The sequence below is a fragment of the Citrus clementina genome, unplaced genomic scaffold (assembly GCF_000493195.1).
Source record: "Citrus clementina cultivar Clemenules unplaced genomic scaffold, Citrus_clementina_v1.0 scaffold_1, whole genome shotgun sequence".
In the NCBI taxonomy this organism is placed as follows: Eukaryota; Viridiplantae; Streptophyta; class Magnoliopsida; order Sapindales; family Rutaceae; genus Citrus; species Citrus x clementina.
The window spans coordinates 28289099-28312024 of NW_006263303.1; the positions used below are offsets into that span (position 1 = coordinate 28289099).

The 22926-nt window shown below is 32.9% G+C and overlaps 2 protein-coding genes, 1 non-coding gene and 1 pseudogene across 3 annotated transcripts; 3 read left to right on the top strand and 1 right to left on the bottom strand.

The window, feature by feature from the left end:
• Positions 1 to 141: 141 nt before the first annotated feature.
• LOC112095795 (shikimate O-hydroxycinnamoyltransferase-like) lies at positions 142 to 2874 on the top strand. Its single transcript, XM_024178071.1, has 3 exons — positions 142 to 212; positions 622 to 1065; positions 2522 to 2874. Exons 2-3 carry the CDS (start codon positions 637 to 639, stop codon positions 2582 to 2584), a joined length of 492 nt encoding a protein of 163 aa, XP_024033839.1. The 5' UTR covers positions 142 to 212; positions 622 to 636; the 3' UTR covers positions 2585 to 2874.
• Positions 2875 to 3182: 308 nt separating this feature from the next.
• LOC112095783 (shikimate O-hydroxycinnamoyltransferase-like) lies at positions 3183 to 4565 on the top strand. Its single transcript, XM_024177937.1, has 2 exons — positions 3183 to 3293; positions 3645 to 4565. The coding sequence occupies exons 1-2, from the start codon at positions 3183 to 3185 to the stop codon at positions 4563 to 4565; spliced, it is 1032 nt and encodes a 343-aa protein (XP_024033705.1).
• An 8430-nt stretch (positions 4566 to 12995) lies between these two features.
• LOC112095790 lies at positions 12996 to 14759 on the top strand (annotated as a pseudogene).
• Positions 14760 to 18976: 4217 nt separating this feature from the next.
• LOC112095997 lies at positions 18977 to 19115 on the bottom strand. Its single transcript, XR_002904157.1, has one exon. It is a non-coding gene; the product is annotated as a small nucleolar RNA Z247 (small nucleolar RNA).
• Between the last annotated feature and the right edge of the window lie 3811 nt (positions 19116 to 22926).

The following is a 22926-nucleotide window of genomic DNA, read 5'->3' on the forward strand; positions in this document are numbered from 1 at the left end:
AGAAATATCAAAACTCCTAGTAAACCGGGGAAAAAAAATTCAACACGAAAACTCATGAGATTCACCCAAAGGGAGAAATGCCCCATATTCCAAACAACCCAAATAATTTTCAAAGCATCAGAAGTGGAGCATCAAATCCCTATTTTTTATTATTTACTTTCTCTTCACCATAAGACTATAGATATTCTGCCGGTAGACAATTCAGCGTGCTGGTAATCGGCTGGAAAACCACTACTCTCATGTTTTGTTCTTGTCGCTAAGAACCCTTCACCCCAATTATCCATTTCTATCATCAAAGTTTCTAACTTTACGCCCTTTCTTTCTAAATCAATTACTTGCATAAATTGAATATATTTTTCTCTGGATAGTCAATTCAATAGATTCAACTATGAGCATCACTAACATTAATCTAAACAAAAAGGCAAAATAATAGCTTTTTTCCGAAAAATTAATGATCTTAACCAATCAATTCGGATAGGCTGATCCATGGGCTAAGATTGCGTGCGGTTGATGTCTTTGGAGGCTTTTGCAATAAAACATTTTTATTTTAAAAAGAAAACAAGAGAAACTGTTTTCTTTCATGAGTTTCTAAACTAATTGCTTATGCATGATTGACTGCAGGTGTTTGAGAAGATCATGAGTATGAGGATCCAAATAAAGCAGTCATGTTTCGTAAAGCCTGCAGAAGATACACCAAAAAAAAGCTTATGGATTTCTGATTTGGATCTATTGGTGGAACGGACTCACTTCCCAACAGTGTATTTCTATAAGCCAAACAACAACGACGTTTCTTCAAATTTTTTCGAAGCTCAAGTGCTGAAAGAAGCCCTAAGCAAAGCTCTTGTATTATTTTACCCTGTGGCTGGAAGATTGGGAATCAATGAAAATGGTAGAATTGAGATACAATGCAACGGTGAAGGAGTTTTATTTGTAGAGGCTGAGACAGACTTTGCTATTGATGACTTCAAAGACTTCACTCCCCGCTTGGAGTTTCAGAAGCTCGTTCCAAATCCAGCGGTTGACCACTCTAGTAACATCTCTTCTCATCCGCTACTTGTTTTACAGGTACTTCCAAATACACCATTTACTGGTAAATATACTTATGTACTCCTTACAAGTATACGGTTAATCTCTATATTTTTTAAAAAAATTTCAAGAATGCTGTTAAAGGGAAAAAAAAAAATTAATTTATCAACTGACCACTAAAGATAAAAAAAAATTAAACAAAATATGTTTGTTATTATTTTTTTTTTAGGGTTAATTTGGTAAGTTAATTTTTTTTTTTAATCAATATCCCCATGATATTGAAAGGTAATTATTTTAAAAGCTAAAGAAAAAAAGGGTAAAGTGTAATAATATATTATTAACAACATAGGTGTTTTGTCAGATTTTTTTTTTAAATATTAAAATTGAACAAGTACTACTCTAAAATATATAGAGACTAAATAACCATTATCCTAAGTACTATTGGTTCTAACCTCTTGTGTTGATGAAGAGCTAAGACTTCTTAAAACATCAGGCCAAATTAACTTTAAAATATAGTCTTTGTTTAAGTATTTTCATTTAATTTGTAGTTGATAATTAGTTTAGTTAGTAAAATATTTTGAATTGATACAAAAGATCTGTGGCTTAAACCTCACCCATATGGGTTACAAGGAGATTTCAATTGCCATACTTGTTTTGCTTGAAATGTAAAAATATTTTCATTTAATTTTTAGTCTAATCTACTCATTTATAGTGATTTCGGTGATGAAAATGTAATGTCTGACCTAATTTTTGTATTTTAATTTAAAGCCATGAGAGCAAATAAAATTGGTTTTGATTTTATTTCGTTTAAAAAAATACAACGTTTAGTATATAAAAATTGGATTTAGTATTTCAATATTTGTTAAGGTAAATACTTGTTTAGCTCTTATAAATTTAATTAAATGTCCGTTTTTTTCTATATTTAAGAAAATACCTGAACGCACCTATCTGTTAAATATGTTATACTTTTATCCTTATTTTTTTCTTTTATAATAATACCCTTATAACGATATTCTTGCAGATATTAATAAAATAATAATTTATTAAATTAATATTTAAAAGTAACATAAAAATTTATACATATACTTTTATTATTATTTTACTTTTATGAATAATTTGGTAAATTAATTTTTAATAAATTAATTATTAATAAGATTGTTACAAGGGTATTAAATATTATATTAAGTCGACTGATATTAATTTATTTTTAAATAATTATTAGCACGGATGTTGTATAGGTACAATAAATATTAGTCTTCTCACATTGATATTTATTAGATAGCTTAGCAATAAATAATTATTGGTTAAGTTGTTAATTATTTTTATAAATAAATTAATTAACATCTAGAATATTATTGTAAATAGTATTTTTGTAAAAGAAAAGATAAAGATAAAGGTAAAAATGTAACATTTTTAATTATAAAAGTTTTTTTTAAATATTTAAATTAAAATATAGAGATTAAATAAGGATTTATTTTATTTACTGTATACACAGGTAACACATTTTAGGAAAAAGCTATTTCCCCCGAATCGCGCCCCGACTCAAGCCCCGAATTAAAACTCACCGTTTTGATTAAAATGAAAACGTGCCGTTTCACAACTAAAGCCAAAAACGGTGAGTTTTGCTGTCAAATATTTCCCCTTTCCTTCATCATTTTCCCTTCACTTCATTGTTTCCCCTCTCGCGCTCTCTCTCACCATAGCCTTCCTCAGCCGATTCTCATTTTCTGCTAGTAGGCTGCCTGAAAAATGTGAGATTTGCTGCCACTATCTGAAGTGTTGTGCAGCCTGATCTTGCCATTCCGCTTCCGTTGAGGGCACGACTCCTCAAACGAATTTTATCACTTGTTTGAGGCCCTCGGGCAAAGAAGAAGCTTTCAAAGAAGCCCTTGGAATTCACTGAAAAGGAGGGGGCTCTTTTCGACTATATCGCAAATCGGCTCCGTCTCCGGCAACTCATTCAATAGTCCAATCTCTGTCCATTGCAAAAGAAAAAGCAGTACAAGCTGATACGGGAAGGGCCATATCCACATATCGTCTCATAGAAGGGCTCAATCCATAGTGAACTAGGAGGCAGAAAGCGTGTATCTAGAATAGAAGAAAGCCAAAGGCAGAAACATCTTCATGAGGGACTCAATGGGGTTATTGTGGAGGTAATGAAAGAGGAGATGGATGATACAGTGAGTGTGTTTGTGGATGCTAATAGGTTGAGAAAGTGTCTGATTGTTGAAATTGTTGGTGCCTTGAGTGTTCATTCAAGTGGCTCTGTTTCTTGAGTTAAATTCAGTCCATTTCATTTGGTTGTCCTGGTATCTTTGGTTGTTGACTAGGCGTTATCTTCCAAGCAAGGCACTACCATAAAGCAGATTTTCCTCTCAAGTTGTAGAATCTGAGATGTGTTAGGATGTATTGCACGGAATCGGTTTTAGACTCTCAGTGAATGCTGAATCGATTTTAGTTTTCTAAGACTTGTGAAATAAATGATACCGAGATGAGAAGCTCAGCAAACGGCGTCATTTTGATGCTGATTAAAACAAAAAAAAATGCACGAAACGGCGTCGTTTTGATGCTGATCAAAACAAAAAAAAAAATGCACGAAACGACGTCGTTTGTATTAGTTTCGGGATTTGACCGGGGTAAATAGCAGAACTCCACATTTTAAGTGTGAGGGAACTGCTCTAGGGGTAGGCTTGCATCATACGTTGGCGGATGGTGTCTCGGCACTCCATTTTATCAACACATGGGCAAGTATTGCGCGCGGCGACACCACTATCACCCCACCGTTTTTTGATCGGACCTTACTCAAAGCCCACATCCCGCCTTCTCCCAAATTCCATCACATTGAATACGATCCCCCTCCATTCCTGAAAATTCCTACCTCGCCTTCAGAATTTGAGAACATTTCCACAGCTACATTTGATATCACACGCGAACAACTTAATACTCTGAAGGCCAAATCAAAGAAAGATGATGAAACAGCAAACTTCACCACATATGAGGCCCTGGCTGCACATATATGGCGTTGCGTGTCCAAGGCACGTTGTCTCCCAGATGATCAGCCAACCAAGTTATATATAGCAACTGACGGACGATTTAGAATAAATCCTAAACTTCCACTTGGGTACTTCGGCAATGCACTTTTCACTGCTACACCAGTTACCTTATCAGGTGATCTCCAATCAGAACCGTTACCGAGCACTGTGAAGAGAATTCAGAAAGCTTTAAAACAAATGACCGACGAGTATTTAAAGTCAGCTCTTGACTACTTAGAAGTGCAGTCTGACTTAACATCACTTGTTCGAGGAGCAAGCACTTTTCGAAGTCCAAATCTCAATATCAACAATTGGAGGCGGTTGCCTCTGTATGATGCAGACTTTGGATGGGGCCGACCCATATTTATGGGGCCAGCTGTTGTTGTGTATGAAGGAACAATTTATATGCTGGCGAGTCCAAACAATGATGGTGGCTTGTTACTGATCGTCCGGTTGGAGGCTGATCACATGCAACTCTTCGAGAAGTTTCTTTACGAATTGCAATAAAAGGATTTGGCTTTTACTTTGGTCTGAACTTCTTTTAAAAAAAATCTACGTGATTAATCAGTGTGAATTGATGTTTTACGGTGCTTTTAAGGAATTTAATGCCAGTTGATAAATTCATCGAGCACGGTGCATCAGACATGTAAAATATTTTAGTCGATAAAAGATCCACCAAAAGTGGGTTCGAATATGGTGCAAAGGGGCCACTAGGCCCTTGAAGTGGTTGGCCCGCTCCTCTCACAAGTGTGAGGATAGCGGTTCAAGCTCTTATTTATAACTTCTTCTTTCTTGCGAAATGTAAGTAGAGTAAGAATATTCTTCGCATGTGAGGATTATTTATTTGAGTATGTATTTTATAGAATTTAATGTAACTATATAAATTCTAGTTATATATATCTAATTGTAACTATCAGTATAATGTCTGTTATAATAGTAGTTATAAATATTTGTACAGTGCAATACAATAATTTAGTACGTAACCAGTATTAAAAAAATATATGGTGCAAAGGGTGAGTAATTTCAATAAATTGTCTATATATGAGAGAAATTTAATTATTGGACATTTTAGTAATGAAAATTTTTATGAAAAAATTATGAGAAGGTTCTGGAGAGTATTCTAGCAACTTCAAATACATATCCCACCCTTAACCTAACTAATGCTGCAACAATTTTTTTGGGGAAAAAGAGTTCAAGGCTAATGTGACATTTATTATTAATAACAATGTGAGGAAGTTGTTTATTTCTTATTTCTTATTAGCGTACTGTAAATATAAATTGGAAATAAGTTGTAAAAAATAAACAAATAAAATTTTAAAAATATTTTTTAAAAAAATTCAGACTTCGTATATTTAACAAACATGTCATAATTGGTGTAGGAAGAAAAGCATATTGAATCGCTAATATATGTTGATCTCTTGTAAGAAAATGACCAACATTTTCTGAATTGGTAAGTTTCACTAATTGCATTAACCCGGCCTCACCCCTGCAAAAGGTTTCTATGAAGAAAATAATCCATTTTATTTACGCTTATTAAGTCGTTTCTTAACTTCCAACCCATGTAAATCTCTCAGCAGAATTGTATTGTAATCCAAATAACAAAAAGAAAAAAACAGAGCAACATTGATGACCAATTGAATTGGGGCATTTAAAGAGCAAGTCTCACTAAATATCGAGTTCAATATATGTGTCAATGTTTTTAAAGGGTTACGTTTTTCATTTCATAAAGGCCATAGTACTTTTCTAGTCGGAGATTTATAATTTTATTAAAGTTAGGGATAAACTAAAAGATTAAAAAACAGTGCATTAGAGTAGATTTTTTTTTCTTTTATCTTATCCCTGATTAGAAAATTATATATAATCCTTATTTAGTGTAAATGTTCTCTTTTTTTTTTTTAATGCGAACACATTATTAAATTATACGTTTTAATGAAGTCAATATAAGTATACTATTAAACAATGTGGGTTAATAGTGTGTCTATATTTAAAATTATAAGAGTGTCTGCATATGAAAATAATTATATAAATTTTGTTAAGTTACAATCAATATAACTTACAACCAATGCAAAACATGCAAAAAAAATTATAAGATAGTGGTGGAGCCATTGCCATATCATAAGGATGATTGTAACTTAACAACACCCTAATTATATAGACATATGTATAAACCTAGGGGTACTTTCGTCATTGTAGTGAAAGGAGTGCTTTGGTCATTGCCAAAGTTCAATCAGCCACTATGCATGCTCTTTTGCTGGAAAACAAGAAAAGTTCAAATCTGTGGACGAGAATCTTTACGAATATTTATCACGTAGTCATTGACTGCGATGGAAAAGAATCGTTAAAATTTTGTACAGAGGAGGTTGGTGTCTTGTGTGAATGTGATTCGCGACACGGATTGCAAAGGTAGGTATCTTAATGTGATTCATGAAACGTGTTCGTCAAATCTGTGGACGAGAATCTTTACGAATATTTATCACTTAGTCATTGATTGCGGTGGAAAAGAATGATTAAATATTGTACAGTGGAGGTTGGTGTCTTGTGTGAATGTGATTCGTGAAACGTGTTCGTCCGATCATTTCTCACGGTTTTTTTTCATTTTCTTTACGGTTTAGATCTTCTTTTGGAAATATGAGCAAAGATATTCTAATTGAAAAAAAAAATAAAAAACAAAATCCGGAAGATCTGAATGATTTAAAAGATGCAGACATGTTGGCCATCCAATCACGTGGTCATAGATTGTGGTGGAGAAGGAACATAAATCTTAGCGTAAGTTGCAGGAAACTCCATTCATTGGTTGTGGTCTTCAAAACGTCTTTAAAGTTCAGATCTGAATGATTTAAGTCCAAAGGACGTACGTGTGTTGGCCATCCATTTTCCAATCTCGTATGCTTTTCACTTTTTCAGGATTGCAACTTGTGCCAGGAGCTTGTTACGGTACATTAGCTGTTAGCGTTAGGTACACACTCAGATGCGCAGGAGAGAGAAATTGCTCTCCAAAATGCACCCTTTGGCGGGGATGGCTGAGGAGGTGCAGCTGTTAGGTACAGCGTCTGTTATCAGCACAATTTCATTTAAAAAGAATTTTCTAACCTAACGGGTGTCTGTGGTCAATAGTCATTTTTAATGGTTGTGATTCATAATACATTGACACGATCCTCTTAACACTCACATTTGATGGCCAAACTTTTATCGGGTTTTGCTATACTTAATGGTTGATGATTGTTGACGTTACGATAACTTTAATTTATTTTTTTTCAATGAGTGTGTTTTGGTATTTAAAGTAATAATATTATATTTATTAATAATAAATTATTTTTAATAATAAATTACATTATAAATAATTTTTAAAAGTATTCAAAACAACTTTTAGCGTGCAAAAAGTCCCACCTAAAATATATATGTCTACTGAATAACATATATGTACACTATTAAAGTTTAAAATGCATTTAGAATTTTTTAAAAATATAACCCTACATAAATATTCATTTTCTATAAATAATTATATCATTAATTAGGTAAATAATTCAAGCACTTAAAAGATAATTTAATAAAAAAATGTGTTAATAATCGTATTAAATTTAGTAACTAAAACTTATTTATTTATAGAGAAATTATCATTGCACCACTTTTCTTTTGCTTTATGTATATCCAACCACTACAAAATTCTAACATGCTCTCTGCACCACTTTTCTTTTAAAATTTGTATCAATTATCCACTTTTGCACTAACACCGTTAAATAATTTAAACGAAATGATAATTTTACCCTTAAATAAACTAAGAGATTATTTTATCTTCTAAAAGCTTTGAAAATGAAAAAAATATAATTATAAAAATACCCCTACATTTAATAAAGAAATAAATCCAAAATAGAGGTGTTCAGTTGATTTTTATTAAATTTAGATTTTACAAAATTTTAATAATTATTTTTATTAAAATTTATAATTTTGCAAAATTTTAATTAAAAATTAACTGAATTTATTTATTTATTAAAAATTATAATTTACAAAATTTTATTAAAATAACTGAATTTATTTATTAAAAAATAAATCCCAAAATTTTAATAATTTAGGGGAGTTTTAGTAAATCCCTAAATTTTGTAATTATTTTTATAATTATAATTTTTATTAAAAATAAAAAAATTCCAATTTTTAGATTTATTTCTTTATTAAATGTATGAGTATTTTTATAATTATAATTTTTTTATTTTCAAAACTTTTAAAAGATAAAATGATCTCTTAGTTTATTTAAAGGTAAAATTATCATTTCGTTTAAATTATTTAATGTTATTAGTATAAAAATGACTAATTGATATAAATTTAAAAAAAAAGTAGTGTAAAGAATATGTTAAAATTTTATGATGATTTGATGAACGTAAAATAAAAAAAAATGGTGCAATAATAATTTCCTTTATTTATATTATATTATATTAAATATTTAAATAGCGTCAAATTTCGTTCACTCTACTTTTAACAATTGGGCAATTAGCTATTTTAACAAAAATAATTTTGTTGGTCCAAGAACTTTCAATGGTAAATTATAATTGTAATTTAAAGACAAAAACGAACAACTCCAGGACGATGTTTCACATCAGTAGTGACAGGCTTAATGATCAAAACCGTGAGTTATGTAAAGTCATCGGAATGGGCCCAATGCAACATCAAGCCATCATTACATATCACACGTATCAACCTCGGCTTCGGCTTTGATTCATTAGTCACGGGCTGGGTTCAGCTACATTCGACTACCATGAATGGGTCCTGTTATGTTATAACTGTGTTTTCAGCCATTGGATCTAATCAATGCGATTGTGCAACTATAGATCTAATGGTTCGTTGTAACTATAGTACCATACCACAGTTGCAATGTAATTTTACCCTAAATATAGAGCAGTTTTGCTAGATGCTTATTATTATAATTATTTTATATTCAACCACATACATTTAATAGTTTTGGAGGCTGCTCTACAGTGAAATTGCTCCAACATAGCAGCTACCTTAATTATGATGTTCATTATATATTTTGGTGGTTCTTAATAGTTTAATGAGTGTTTACTTATTGAGAATGAGAATGATTAATATATTTACTTGCTTAAACAAGTAGTAGAATAAGAATCAAAGTGGTAAGTCCCACTTAAAAGTGAGAATAATTATTAGAGTTCCCATTCTCATGGGAGAAGTGGGAATGAGATACTCGTTTTCTTAAAATGATTATATTATTTCCACTTAAATCTTAAAATTTTTAATTTATCCTTTCTTATATTATTATTATTATTATGAAAAATTATTGTTGATGATAATAATAATTACTATTATTAATGTCATGATAATAATAATTACTATTATTAATGTCATAATAATAATAATCATAATAACAACAACAACAATAATAATTGTTATTGTTGTTATTATTAGGAGTAATTATCGGTATGAATTATAATAATAATAACAATAACAATTACTATTATTAAAATAAAGATTATAAATAACAACAATGATGATGATGATGATAATAATAATAATTCACAATACTAAACTAAGGCCAGTTTAGTAATTTGAAACTAATCATTCTGATTTCAAGATAAAGTAGACACATCAATAGCAATACAATTTATTCTAATTTTGATTCTCATAGCTAAAGTAGATAATTTATTTTGATTCACATTCCTCATTCACATTACAATCCATTCTAATTACTGATTAATAAACACACCATAAATTTTGCTGTTAATAATTAAAAATAAAAATCAGTTCAATGCATAAGTGGCATATCACCCGCGACTAATGTGTAGTAATACATGAGGCCGAAAATTATAAAAAGTTGAGCGCTTAACGTTAGATTGAAATCTAAATACATTATACCTAACTTAAAATTAATAAAAAAATCAACTCACATTGAATTTAAATCCAATTAAATTACATTAAAAATATTAATTATATATTATCATATAGCAAACGGTCGTAACCTGTTGCCAAGCGGGTAACCCAGCCTTTTGTCCGTTCGTGAAATAACCATTAGATTAAATTGAGCCTACAATGAAGAGGCGCAGTATAAGCAATTGACAAGCAGGACATGTAATTCGCAAATCAGCTTTAGTTAAACAATTAAATCGGTTATAGCAGGGTAACAACTTTTTTTTTTTTTATTAAGAAAGTATGCCTTTCATTACTCATTACGAGAATAAATACACAACCTCCTCTGAAAATTTATCTAGCCATACAAAAGAATCTACCTTCCTAGAGGCTAATTTAGCTAAGGAGTGAGCTAATGTATTACAATTCCTGAGAACATGTTGAGCTTTGAAATTCTGAAAAGGAATGTTTCTCTTTTATAAGCTATTAACCTAAATAAGTATTTAGATTAGTAGAGAATATGACCCAAATGGACTTTAGGTTTTTTCCTAGGTGGCTGCCATCATGGCATCATTTGCTATGGAAGCCAACTAGAAATTTTTCAGATTTTGCTTATAATCTTTTAAATTCTCTTCTATAGGTAATCTTGGAATCTTCGTTCCTCATCACTATTAGGTCTTATGTGCATTTTTTAGTTTATTTTATGTGTATTATGACCCTCTTTTTTGGTGGCCAATTTACCACTCTGCCTACTTTTAGCTTTTCCAGGGCTACTTTGTTGGCTGTTGCTTCTGCGCAAACAATTTTGCCTTTAATTTTTAGTTTTCCATAGTTTCTACTTCCTTCCGAAATCAGCACCTAACATTATGAAATTTGAAAATAACTGAAAAGTAAATGAGGAAATGTAAAAGTTAGATGCGTAAAGATAATCGTTAGTTGTATATTATGTCAAGAAAGTTAGGTTAATCTATGTTGGCATAATACCCATTTATTTATTCCCCATCAAGAGGCGAATGTTTGAGTTTTCCTAAGCCTTATACATGTGTAAGTCAAGTAAAGTTAGGCATGACATAAGAAAATGGAAAACAAACAGTGTCAGTATCTTACATGTGGAATCACAATTGTTAGATTAGAACATAGAGTTATGTTGATCCACGTCGACATAATACCCTTTATACATCTCCCCGGATAAGGTGAATACTTGGATTTTCCTTAATCTTACTCGTGGAAAAATAAAGAAGTACCATGGAATAAATAAAATAGTACCAATGTAAATAAGTCAACACATCTGCTAGGAATGAACGTAATAAAAAATAAAATGAAGATAACATAAAATAAATAATAAATTAGTCTTAGGTTTGACTGTAGAAATTGTTTTAAACCCTTTCGACTATTGTTGATTTTTTTATTTTTGGTCAAAGTTTTATGTTGACCAAATGAATCCTTCATCTTCTTTATTCTTTTTTTTTTTTTCAGCAAGACATTTGAAGGAGAAACCTCCATTTTTACTTTTGGATTTTTGGTTTTAATGTCTTTTTAAGAATGTTTGAGGTTTGGGCCTCACACATAAACCCATTTTTCATAAGCATGTGTGAGCATTTTTCTCTTTTTTCAATTATACCCAACCAGATCTAATCTAAAAAGATTATGCTAAAGTAGTGTTCGTGTGGGTTTTATTGAGAGAAAAAATTTTCCTATCAAGTTTTCCCCTAGACGACGCCAATGAAGGTGTTGGATTTTTTTATCTTCACACATATTTTTAGCATGTAGAGAACTTTGTCACAATCGCTGGCCTTAATTCCAAAGGAGTGAGTACTTGAAAAAGACACTACGCGCCCAAGTTTGTATTTGATCACGATTAAACATAGAAAAAAATAGAGAAAATTAGTTTTCTCTCTCTAAGTATGACAGTGATTTTGAAGGCCAAAGACTTCTTTTTTCTTAGAGATGGATCTCCATTTATAGATGATGAGTGATGTGGATTTATGATTTTGCTTTGAACTCTCAATCTAATGACATGTGTCACACATTATTCTCATACACATGGAGATGAATATTATCTAGAGAATTATTCCGGCCTTGTGTGTTTCCTTACTCGTATAATCTTTGGACATGATTTTCTTAGACTAATAGATTGCGGAACTAATTTCCCCCTTTTGCTATTTTTATAAGCTCCGAAATTTATTTTCCTTAGGTGTTATTTTTTTGGAATAACTTGAGTGTTATTTATCCCGAAATAGTTTGGGTGTTATTTACCTGCAATATTTTCTACTATCTGATAAGATGACATATGGCACCTACATCTCTAATTAGAAAACGAAAATATTTCATAGTTCTTTATTTTCTTTTAGAAAAATCCTTGTATTCTTGGTATTCGTTCAAATTAAAGTTAAAATTTGGTCATAATGTGTTAAAACGACAAATATGCTATTGAGAACAAATCTACTCAAATTCCTAATTATTCCTAATCTGAAATCTTGAGCCAACTTTGAGTGTTATGATCCTATATACAAACTAGCAGGATAAATAAAAATATATATTTATAAGGTTGTTTCAGAGCCATGGAAATGATCGAGGTCACATCGTTATTTGCTTACACATATCAATTGGTGTAAGAGTAGTACTTGATAAAATATCTCGGGACGGACTCTTATTTTCTTTCTTAAACAAGCAAGTAAAAATGGAAGTGTGAGAACTCCGAACTAACTTCCTACTTCCACTGTAAACACCACAGAAGTGTTATTTCATCTTTCTTAATTTCTTATTTCTGGTACTTAATTCACTTTTCTCTATTTATTAGGTCTGGATCCGCAATATCCGCACCCGGCCCGTTTTCGCATGATATTGTGCATTATTAAATTTAAAAAAAGTCGGATGCAGATCAGCATCTGATATTTGCCACGTATTCAGATCCATATTCTAATTATGTTGAGAAAATAAGAAAAAACTAAAACAGACGAGAGAGTCCGTATGTCCATTATTAAATTTAAAAAACGTCGGATGCAGATCAGCATCTGATATTTGCAACGGATTCGGATCCACTTTTTAATTATTAAAAAAAAGGAAAAGACAAAAAAAGACCTGGAAGTTAGAAGCTATACGTTTTTATAACCTTTTTTTTTATTATTTCAAAGAAAATCCTAAACTCAACCCGCAGACACAACACACGAAAGCCGCCACAGCAGAGAAGATTAACCGCCGTCTGCCGCTGCCGTTCTAATCAGCCAAGTCGCCACGGCTAGCACAATGGAAATTCATGTACAGAAGTCAACAATGATACGGCCTGCCCAAGAAACGCCCAAGCAACGCCTACGAAATTCTGACTTGGACTTGATTGCGCCATCAGGTTACGTCCCCCAGGTATACTTTTATCGACGGCCAAATTATACTTCCCCTAATTTCTTTGATGCTGGTTTGCTGAAGGAGGCTCTGAAAAAGATTCTTGTGCCGTTTCACCCCGTGGCTGGAAGGTTGCCCAGTGACGAAAGTGGTAGAACAGACATACTATGTAACGGAGTGGGGGTTTTGTTTGTGGAGGCGGAAACAAGTTGCGTTATTGATGATTTTGGTGACTTCGCGGAAGGCTCCAAGCTTTTGCCGTAGCTTCCAGCTTTTGATGACACGAAAGATAATTCTTCTTATCCACTCATGATGACACAGGTACCACGAATATTTAATCCCCTGCTCAATTGATTCATGAGACTTGGTTTTATTAAGTAGTCCTGTGCTGTGTGTGTTGAGTAAGTAACTCGTTTCAAATGCGGAGGCGTTTGTCTTGCGACTAGATTTCATCATATTTTAGCAGATGGAGCTTCAACGTACCATTTCGTCAACTCATGGGCTGAGATGACGCGTGGTGTTCCTATTAGCATTCCACCTTTCTTTGATCGAACCGTACTAGATTTTGGGGTTCCAAATTCTCCTAGATTCCATCACATTGAATACGACCCACCTCCTTCAATGAATACTCCTACTCAAAATTCCGAATCCATTTGTACTGCAATCCTGAATCTATCATTTGAGCAAATCAACATTCTCAAGGAAAAATCTAAAGAAAATCGTGGATCCACATTCGAGTACACTAGACTTGAGGTCCTGGCAGCACATATTTGGCGTTGCGTATGCAAAGCACGTGAGTTGTCTGATGATCAAGCCAGCAAGCTACACTTTCCTACAAATGGACGTTCTAAATTGAATCCTCCACTCCCATCTGGATATTTCGGAAATGCAGTCTTCACCACTGCATTGATCGCCTTATCAGGTAATATCCTATCGGAACCACTGAATTACACAGTAGAGAGAATCCATAAAGCATTAAAGCAGATGAATGACAAGTATTTGAAATCAGCTCTTGCTTATCTAAAGCAACAACCTGATCCGATAGTTTTAAGAAGAGGGGCTCACACATATAAGTGTCCTAATTTTAATATAGTATATTTAGCAAACATGCCTATTTATGATGCAAATTTCGGGTGGGGGCCGCCAATGTTTTCAAGGGTGGTTAATACATATGTCGAAGGGATAGCGCATATTTATCCAAGTCCAAGCAATGATGGGAGCTTGACAGTGTTTATAAACTTGGAAACCCATCACATGCAGCCCTTCAAGAAGTTGTTTTATGAGATCTTTCAGCACCCCAAGAATGCAAGATCTAGATATTGATATTTCAGTGATCAATCAATATGATAAACCAAGTTTGAGAGAAAAACGATCAAGGGATCCCTGGTTAGAGTGATTGAACTAGCAGTTGATGGCTGTAGGTATTGTGTGATTTCGGCTCATTATGGTTTTGACTTTCCACTTATGTCTGATTTTGAGACGGCGCATCCTGAATAAAACTTTTTTTTTCATATTTTGTTAGCTCTTTAATTAGCAATATATTATTAGTGTTGTACACAGAATGAGATTGTTTTCTTCTTTAATATTATAGCTCGCTACGTGATGCCATTACCATGCAAAAGTTCTAATAACAACTCAATCTTCCAGCTACCGTAACCCTCAAGAACTTTAGAGTATGTTGGGAAACTTAAATTATAAAGATGAGCTTGAAGAAGAAACAAAACACCTTTTCGTTGTCTTTTATTCATCTCATAATCATTACATTTATAGTGCTCTACAGGAAACACGATAATGCCAAGAATAAGATCAAGCCTAGCACAATTGTTATCTTTATCTTGATCTTGATAAATACAAAAGTGCAGCTTGAATTAATGATAAGCTAAGAGATAAGGTTGATCACTTTAACTTTTCAAAACACCAATGAATGCCAAGTGTGCTGCCATGTCATCTAACAACTTTGAATTCGTATTACTCAAGTTTGGTAGCTCTGCTACAATATTTTCATCATGCCCCCTCAAGCGCAATGTTCTGGGAAGAATATGTAGCTTGTCTCGCAACCGTTGAAACCTATCAGCAGGAAGAGCTTTTGTGAAGATGTCTGCAGGCTGATATTCAGTAGGGACATATCTCACTTCCACTCCGCCTTTGGAAATTATATCTCTCACAAAGTGAACATCAATCTCTATATGTTTTGTTCTTGAATGATGAATTGGATTGGCAGCAAGTGAAGCAGCTCCAGTGTTGTCACACCAAATAATTGGAATTTCAATTAGTGGCACCTGCAACTCTTTAAGCACAGATTGAAGCCATAAAATTTCTGCTGTGGTATTTGCAAGTGCTCGATACTCTGACTCAGTTGAAGACCTTGCTACTGCATTTTGTTTCTTTGAACTCCATGAGATTAAGTTATTGCCAAGATAAATATAGTAACCTCCAGTTGATTTTCTATCATCAATATTGTTTGCCCAATCTGCATCTGTATAGCCTGTGAGCGTCATTCTTCCTTTGGTAGTATAATAAATTCCATAATCAGCTGTTCCTTATAAATATCTAAGGATTCTTTTACACCCAAGCCAATGCGGTTGTAAAGGATTTTGCATGTACTGACTTAAAGGATGAACAACATAAGAAATTTCAGGCCGAGTAATAGTTACGTATAATAAGGCTCCAACGTGCTACGATAAAGTGTAGGATCAGAAAATTGCTTACCACCTTCAGCTGAAAGTTTCGGTACTATACTCATAGGAGTAGATGTTTCCTTGCAACCATCCATATCTGTGCGCTTCAAAAGATCACAAATATATTTGTGTTGGCTAAGATGTAGGCCATTCTCTGTGCGATGAGCTTCAAGACCAAGGAAATAACTTAATAGTCCAAGCACTTTTAAAGCAAACTGACAATTAAGTCGTTCAATAATTTCTTGCACCAAACTTTATTTACTTCTTGTTATTAAAATATTGTCCACATAAATAAGGACAAATATTATATCCCTTCCTTGCTGCAAAATAAATAATGATGTGTCTGATTTAGAATTTGTGAAACCCCAGTCAATCAATGCTCTCTTGAGTTTTTCAAACCAAGTTCTTGGAGCCTGCTTAAGCCCATACAATGCTTTTCTCAATTTACACACATGATTTGGTTGTGCTTTGTCGATAAAGCCTTCAGGCTGCATCATGTAAACATCTTCTACTAAGTCTCCATTTAAAAAGGCGTTGTTCACATCCAGTTGTATTACACCCTAATTTTTCATCACAACAATACTTAACACCAATTGAATTGTTGCAGCTTTAACAACATGACTAAAAGTCTCGTTGAAATCGATTCCTAGGGTCTGATGAAATCCTTTTGCAACCAACCGAGCCTTATATCGCTCTATCTGACCATCAGCCTTTTGTTTTATCTGAAAAACTCATTTATTTCCCACAATCTTCATGTCAGAAGTAGGTTGAACTAAACACCATGTGTTATTCCTAGCCAAAACATTCATTTCTTCTGTCATAGCATTACGCCAATTGTGATCTTCCAAAGCTTCACTAACACTGGCAGGTACACTTATTTTGGTATGAGAGGTTGTTAGGTAAAGTCTAGGTTTGGGTTTAAAGATGCCGGCCTTGGCACGAGTGATCATTGGATGAGTGGATTGTGTATGTGTTGGCTGTTGAGAATGAGGAGTTGAACTAGGTGGTTGAGAGATTGTGTGATCAGCTTCTTAATTGACAGACTCGGGGATAGATAAAGATTGTGTGGTGTTTTCAGTTGCTTGGATTTCGGTGCTTGATTCAAGGTTGGCTTTTCCAGGTGGGCTTTCAGTGTTGTTTTCAAAATTAGTTTCCTCATCTTGACTTGATGCCTGATCTATGACTGTTGTGTTATAAACCAACTCTGGTGGAGAGTCTGTTGCATGAATAACTGAGAGAGTCTTATCGGCTCTAGGACTTTCAAAACCTGCAAACATAGGAGACTGAACGAGAGTACTAGAATCATGATTTGGATAACTCTTTGAGATTTTGAAGGAGGGATCACTTTTAAAAGGAAAACCATATTCATTAAAGACAACATGTCGCATTACAAAAATTTTTCCTAACTTGTGGAGACACTTATACCCTTTATGAACTGTACTATAGCCTAAAAATATACATTTATCTGATCGAAAATCTAATTTATATTTGTTGTAATCTCGAAGATGAGGAAATATAGCACATCCAAAAACTTTTAGAAAAGAATAATAAGGTATTTTATTGTAAAGTATTTGAAATGGTGATTTGTTTTCTAAGATGGAAGTAGGCATTCTATTAATTAAATAAACATATATTTGAAAAACATCCCACCAAAAAGTGAGTGGCATGCCAGCTTGTGCCAAAAGTGTTAAACCAGTCTCTACAATGTGTCGGTGTTTTTGCTCCACCATACCATTTTGATGATGTGTGTGTGGGCAAGAAAGTCGGTGAATAATACCCTGTTCTTTTAAAAAAATTGTAAATGCTTGAAACTCTCCTCCACCATCAGTTTGTAAACTTTTGATTTTCTTTCCTAATTGTTTTTCGGCTTGAACTTTAAAATACTTAAAAGCTTCAAAAGCTTGTGATTTAACTTTAAGTGGAAATATCCATGTAAAACGTGTGTTGTCATCTACAATACTCAAATAATATTTGCAGCCATTTCCAGACATTAAAGGTGCAGGCCCCACAAGTCAAGATGCAATAATTCTAAAGGTTCTGAAGCTCTACTATTTGATGCTTTGATAGTTTGCCTATGACTTTTTCCTTGTTGACATGCATCACAGAATTGAGGAACGAGATTTTTATTTAACTGACTTGTTTTGTTACACAAAGGTAGAATTTGTTTTAGTACAGCAAGATGAGGATGTCCCATCCTTCTGTGCAAAAGATTTATGAAACTACTAGGCTTGGAATTGGAAATAAATTCTTGTTCATTTACAAAACTTATTATTGAGCTAGAATTGAAACAACTAAATGGAAGAGAAGACTCATAAGATTTATTGGAAATAATTTTTAAATCAGATAGAATGGCTTGTCTTGAAAGCACTGGTAGCCGATATAAGCCTCTTTCACTTTATTGCTGTAGCAGCTTCTTCCCCATAACTTTGTCCTTAAGAGTACAAACATTGTCACAGAAATCAAGCATTAGTTTATTATCATAAAGTAATTTTGAAATGCTAATTAAGTTCTTGGTGATTTTGGGCACATATAAAATGTCATTAAGCAACAATGGTTTATGGTTTGGAATATAAATAAGTGCACTGCCAATGTGAGATATTGCTAAAGTTTTACCATTACTTACTACCAGCTTCTCATCTCCCTTAAATTCTGACTTAATTTGCAGATTGTTTAAATCATTTGTAACATGGTGTGTTGCTTCGCTGTCCAAATACCATTCATTATCTATTTCTTCAGCAGGGAGCGCCATATAGGCAGAGGCCTAACCTGCTTGTGTTGCCTCTTGTCTTGCAGAGAACCCCCAATCGAAGCGGAAGAAACATTGATATCCTGAATGTCCATATTTGCCAAATATCTGACAAGTTGGCCTATTTCCACCATGGCTGAAATTGGTTATTCATCTGCCTCTACCACATTCATTGCCTCTGAAACTTCCTGACATAAAGCCTTTTCTTATAACTTTCCTTTTGTGAAAAGAAGCTCCTGCAAAATTTGCATTGAAACTGCCTTCAGACTCAAGATTTGCAGCAGCTAAGAGTTGCTCCATTCGACTTTCATGATTGAGCAAAAGAGAGAATACTTCAGGCAGAGATAAATCATCTGTTCTTGCTGTAATATTTACAACCACGGGGTCGTATTCAGTTCCTAAACCTGCAAGAATATAAGAAATTAAATCATCTTCAGTAACATATTTTCCAGCCATTGCCAGGCTATCAGCTAAATTTTTCATTTTATTGACATAGTCGCTCATGGTCATAGCATTCTTTTTTGTGGTTTGGAGTTGCATCTTGAGCTGCAAAATTTTAGCCCTTGACTGAGATGCAAACAATGTCTCCAAGGCATTCCAAACCTCAAAAGAGGTTTTATACTACACCACTATACTTAAAACTGATTCAGTTATAGTGGACAGAAGCCAACTAAGTAAAAGCTGATCTTGTCTCAGCCATTGTATATATTCTGGATTTTCCACAGTCGTTACTGTTTGATCCTCTTCTACTTGCACCAAGAATTTAGTGGGTACAAGTTTTGCTCCATTGATCAAGCTTTCAAGATTGTTACCATGAATGGAAGGTAGCACTTGAGACTTCCATATCATAAAATTCTGCCTATCCAATTTGACAGGAGTCGAAAAATTAAAAATTTGTGGTGTTTGGTTTACAATATTCATATTGACTAATTTCGCAGAATTGGAGCTCGACATGCTCTGATACCAACTTAAATTATAAAGATGAGGTTGAAGAATGAAGAAACAAAACACCTTTTCGTTGTCTTTTATTCATTTCATAATCATTACATTTATAGTGCTTTACAGGAAACACGATAATGCCAAGAATAAGATCAAGCCTAGCACAATTGTTATCTTTATCTTAATCTTGATAAATACAAAAGTGCAGCTTGAATTAATGATAAGCTAAGAGATAAGGTTGATCACTTTAACTTTCCAAAACACCAATGAATGCCAAGTGTGCTGCCATGTCATCTAAGAACTTTGAATTCGTATTACTCAAGTTTGGTGGCTCTGCTACAATATTTTCATTATGGAATAGTCAACTAGCTAAATAAAAAGGCTAACGTCCCTTGCATTGTAATTCAGATGTTATTAAGAGATTTTTTGTTTAATTTTCATGACATCTTTGATATATTTTAAAACTTCTCCCATATGAAATTTTAATTTTTTTAAGCAATTGTTAGATTCGTTGAATAGACATTGTGTTTAACACTTTTTAAAGAAATCCAGATATTATTCTCGATAATGAAAATGTGACACATTTACAAACCCAACAACTTTGGAAAATCAAAATGAAGTCACGAGTAGATAGATAAACAATATCAAAGCCGAAGGACCAAAGAAGGAACCTAGCCACTTTACAAAATGAAAAAAATGAAACTACTTGGAGTTGTATCATCAAGTCGAATATGCGACATCAGGCAATGATATTTTAGCAGAAAATGATGTTTGCCCCAGGTCAAACCCCGAAGCGATTGAAACGGCGTCGTTTCAGCGTTTATTTCTTTCATTCTGATTTGCTACAAAACAATGTCATTTTGGCTTGTATAAAGTGAAAAAACAGAACGAGTTGCTTTTACCTTCCTCTTCATTCTCTTAAGTCTTAACCCAGCTGTTTCTCCCTCTTCGTTGCTACGGAACCCTTAATAACCCAAGCATCATTTTCCTTTGCCAGCGTATAAAGTGAAAAAAATAGATCCAGCTGCTTCTTCTTTCCTCTTCGTTTTCTTAACACAAACATCATTTTCCTTTGTCTTGAGTTAACTCTAGATGGAATAGTTAGATCTGGATTAAAACTATGTTTTTTTTTTCCCGTGGCCGGCTGAAGAAGTCAAAGGCCCATATCAAAATGCCAGTTGTGAGAAATTTTAAGGTAGCACAGTACCAAGATTTAGTAAGATATGATTGGATGCGGGTAGAAATAACACAGCACAAATGTCACACGCAAGACCGCAAAATCCAAGTCTTTCAAAAGCAAATTTGGTTGTGGGCGTTTGTGATTTGGTTCTTCAGTGGCTTACAATTATCAATCAAGCTCTATATACTTCTCATTCCATTCTTTTTATGCCAATAATTTAAAATATGCATGCAAAGATTCATTTTCACTATTGTACAGTAGCCACACAGAATAAAGAACAATTGAAAAAAGAATTTGGAATTTTCGTTCTACTTTAATTTGGCCGCTTTTTATGCTTGAGCTACTTCCCTTTAATCTGTTTGTTTGCTTTTAATCTGAAATGAGGAGAATGAAAACGAAGAAGCAACTTAGTTCTGTAAGTTCTGTTGATGCTTTTGTGATTTATCCAAAGCCAAACGTCATCGTTTCATAGCAAATAAAAAAAAAAATTAATGACAAAACGGCGTCGTTTTAGCCAATTTCAAGGTTTGACCTGGGGCAAACATCAGCGCTGTATTTTAGCCCCTTACATAGTTACACAATGGGGCGACGCAAGCCCATTTTAGCAACGGAGGCTGAAGTTTTCTTCTTTCAAGGGTACCCCTCTATTTCTCTTATAAAACCAGTCTTGTTTCGTATTCATAATTTTTTCCTTCATATTAAAAGTAAAAATTTAACTAATTATGTTCACCTCTTGTTATTTTACTCTGTTAATTTCTCTATTAGAAACACCATAAACTTACAAACAGAAGAAAAAAAGGTTGATGGTGGGAGCGAGTTCACGATAAAAGAGAAATAGAGAGGTAAACAAATGAGAGAGAGAACGAGATATGAACTTATGAAGAGAAAGAGAAGATAGGTGCAAATATTTTAGGGATTTATTGAATAAGAAATTAGGATTATTTTTAGAATTAAAATAAGGGTATAAGAACATTTTAATGTTTAAATAATTTTCGTGGGACAGAAAGAAGAAAATGAATTTCAAGAATTATTTGGAGGATGTCAATAATCCAACTTATGTGATTAAATAAATTGGCCCACTTTCGTTATTTCATCACCAATATCTGAAAAAAAAATGATAGCAAAATTTATTGTTTTTAATTAGAGATGGCCAATGGGCCAGGTAATATGTGGCACTGCACGAACATGGTACGTGCCGATACAACACGGCAAAACATGAGCATATTTTGGTAGGACATGCAACACAACATGACACATATGCATGCTAGGCTGAATTAAAAATTTTAGGCACATGAGCCTTAAAAGTACGACATGATTAAAGAAAACAATTAATAATATATATGATAATCTCTTGATAAATTTGGTGTGAGTTAAGAAAGAAATTGATCATTAGTAGTTAAATAGGGAAAAAAAAGAAAAATTAAAAAAGACAACACTTCTTTGAGCAAAAGTCATAAACAACTTTATCATTGAGAATGCTGGGCTGTTTGTTTTTTAACTTAATAAATTAATTGACTTAATTTTAATCAACTAAGTATTAAGTCCATTTGTTTTTTCAACTTAATGAAAATTTTCAGTCATTAAGTTATTAAGCTAATTTTTTTTATCTTTTTACTTAATGCAAAAAGTCTGAATAATATCGTTAAAAGATATTCTCTAAAATATCCTTATCTAATTAATTAATTTTTAATCCTTTTGTGAATTAAATTTAATAATTAACATTATTAGTCATCTCTATATAACGTGTGATAATAGATAGTGGTAAACTATAATTATCTTTATCTTTTTATTTTCTTCACATTAGCATTATTTATCTTCATAATTTTTTATGAATATTTTTCATTTAAAAACATCATAAACTATAATAAAATTGCTTAACATATATAATATAGAATATTAAAGAGTTGTATCCAATTGAATATGATTTAAAGTAATTTAAATATATTCATATTTCAGACAAAAAAAAAAAAAAAACAAACGCTACCTACATCTGTAGCAAAAACATAAAAGTTCGTAGTTCATCCTATTACAAAATTCAAGCCCAAAATATTTTACATAGCGCCACAAGTCTAAAGTTCCAAAATAGAAACACATTTCCAATGTTCCAAAATGATGTGCTTACTTGACAAAACACAA

Coding starts and splice junctions, on each gene's coding strand:
- LOC112095795 (XM_024178071.1), top strand. CDS start 637: ATGAGTATGAGGATCCAAATAAAGCAGTCATGTTTCGTAAAGCCTGCA. Junction 1,066..2,521: donor ATCCGCTACTTGTTTTACAG/GTACTTCCAAAT, acceptor CTGTATACACAG/GTAACACATTTTAGGAAAAA.
- LOC112095783 (XM_024177937.1), top strand. CDS start 3,183: ATGAAAGAGGAGATGGATGATACAGTGAGTGTGTTTGTGGATGCTAAT. Junction 3,294..3,644: donor GTGTTCATTCAAGTGGCTCT/GTTTCTTGAGTT, acceptor CGTTTGTATTAG/TTTCGGGATTTGACCGGGGT.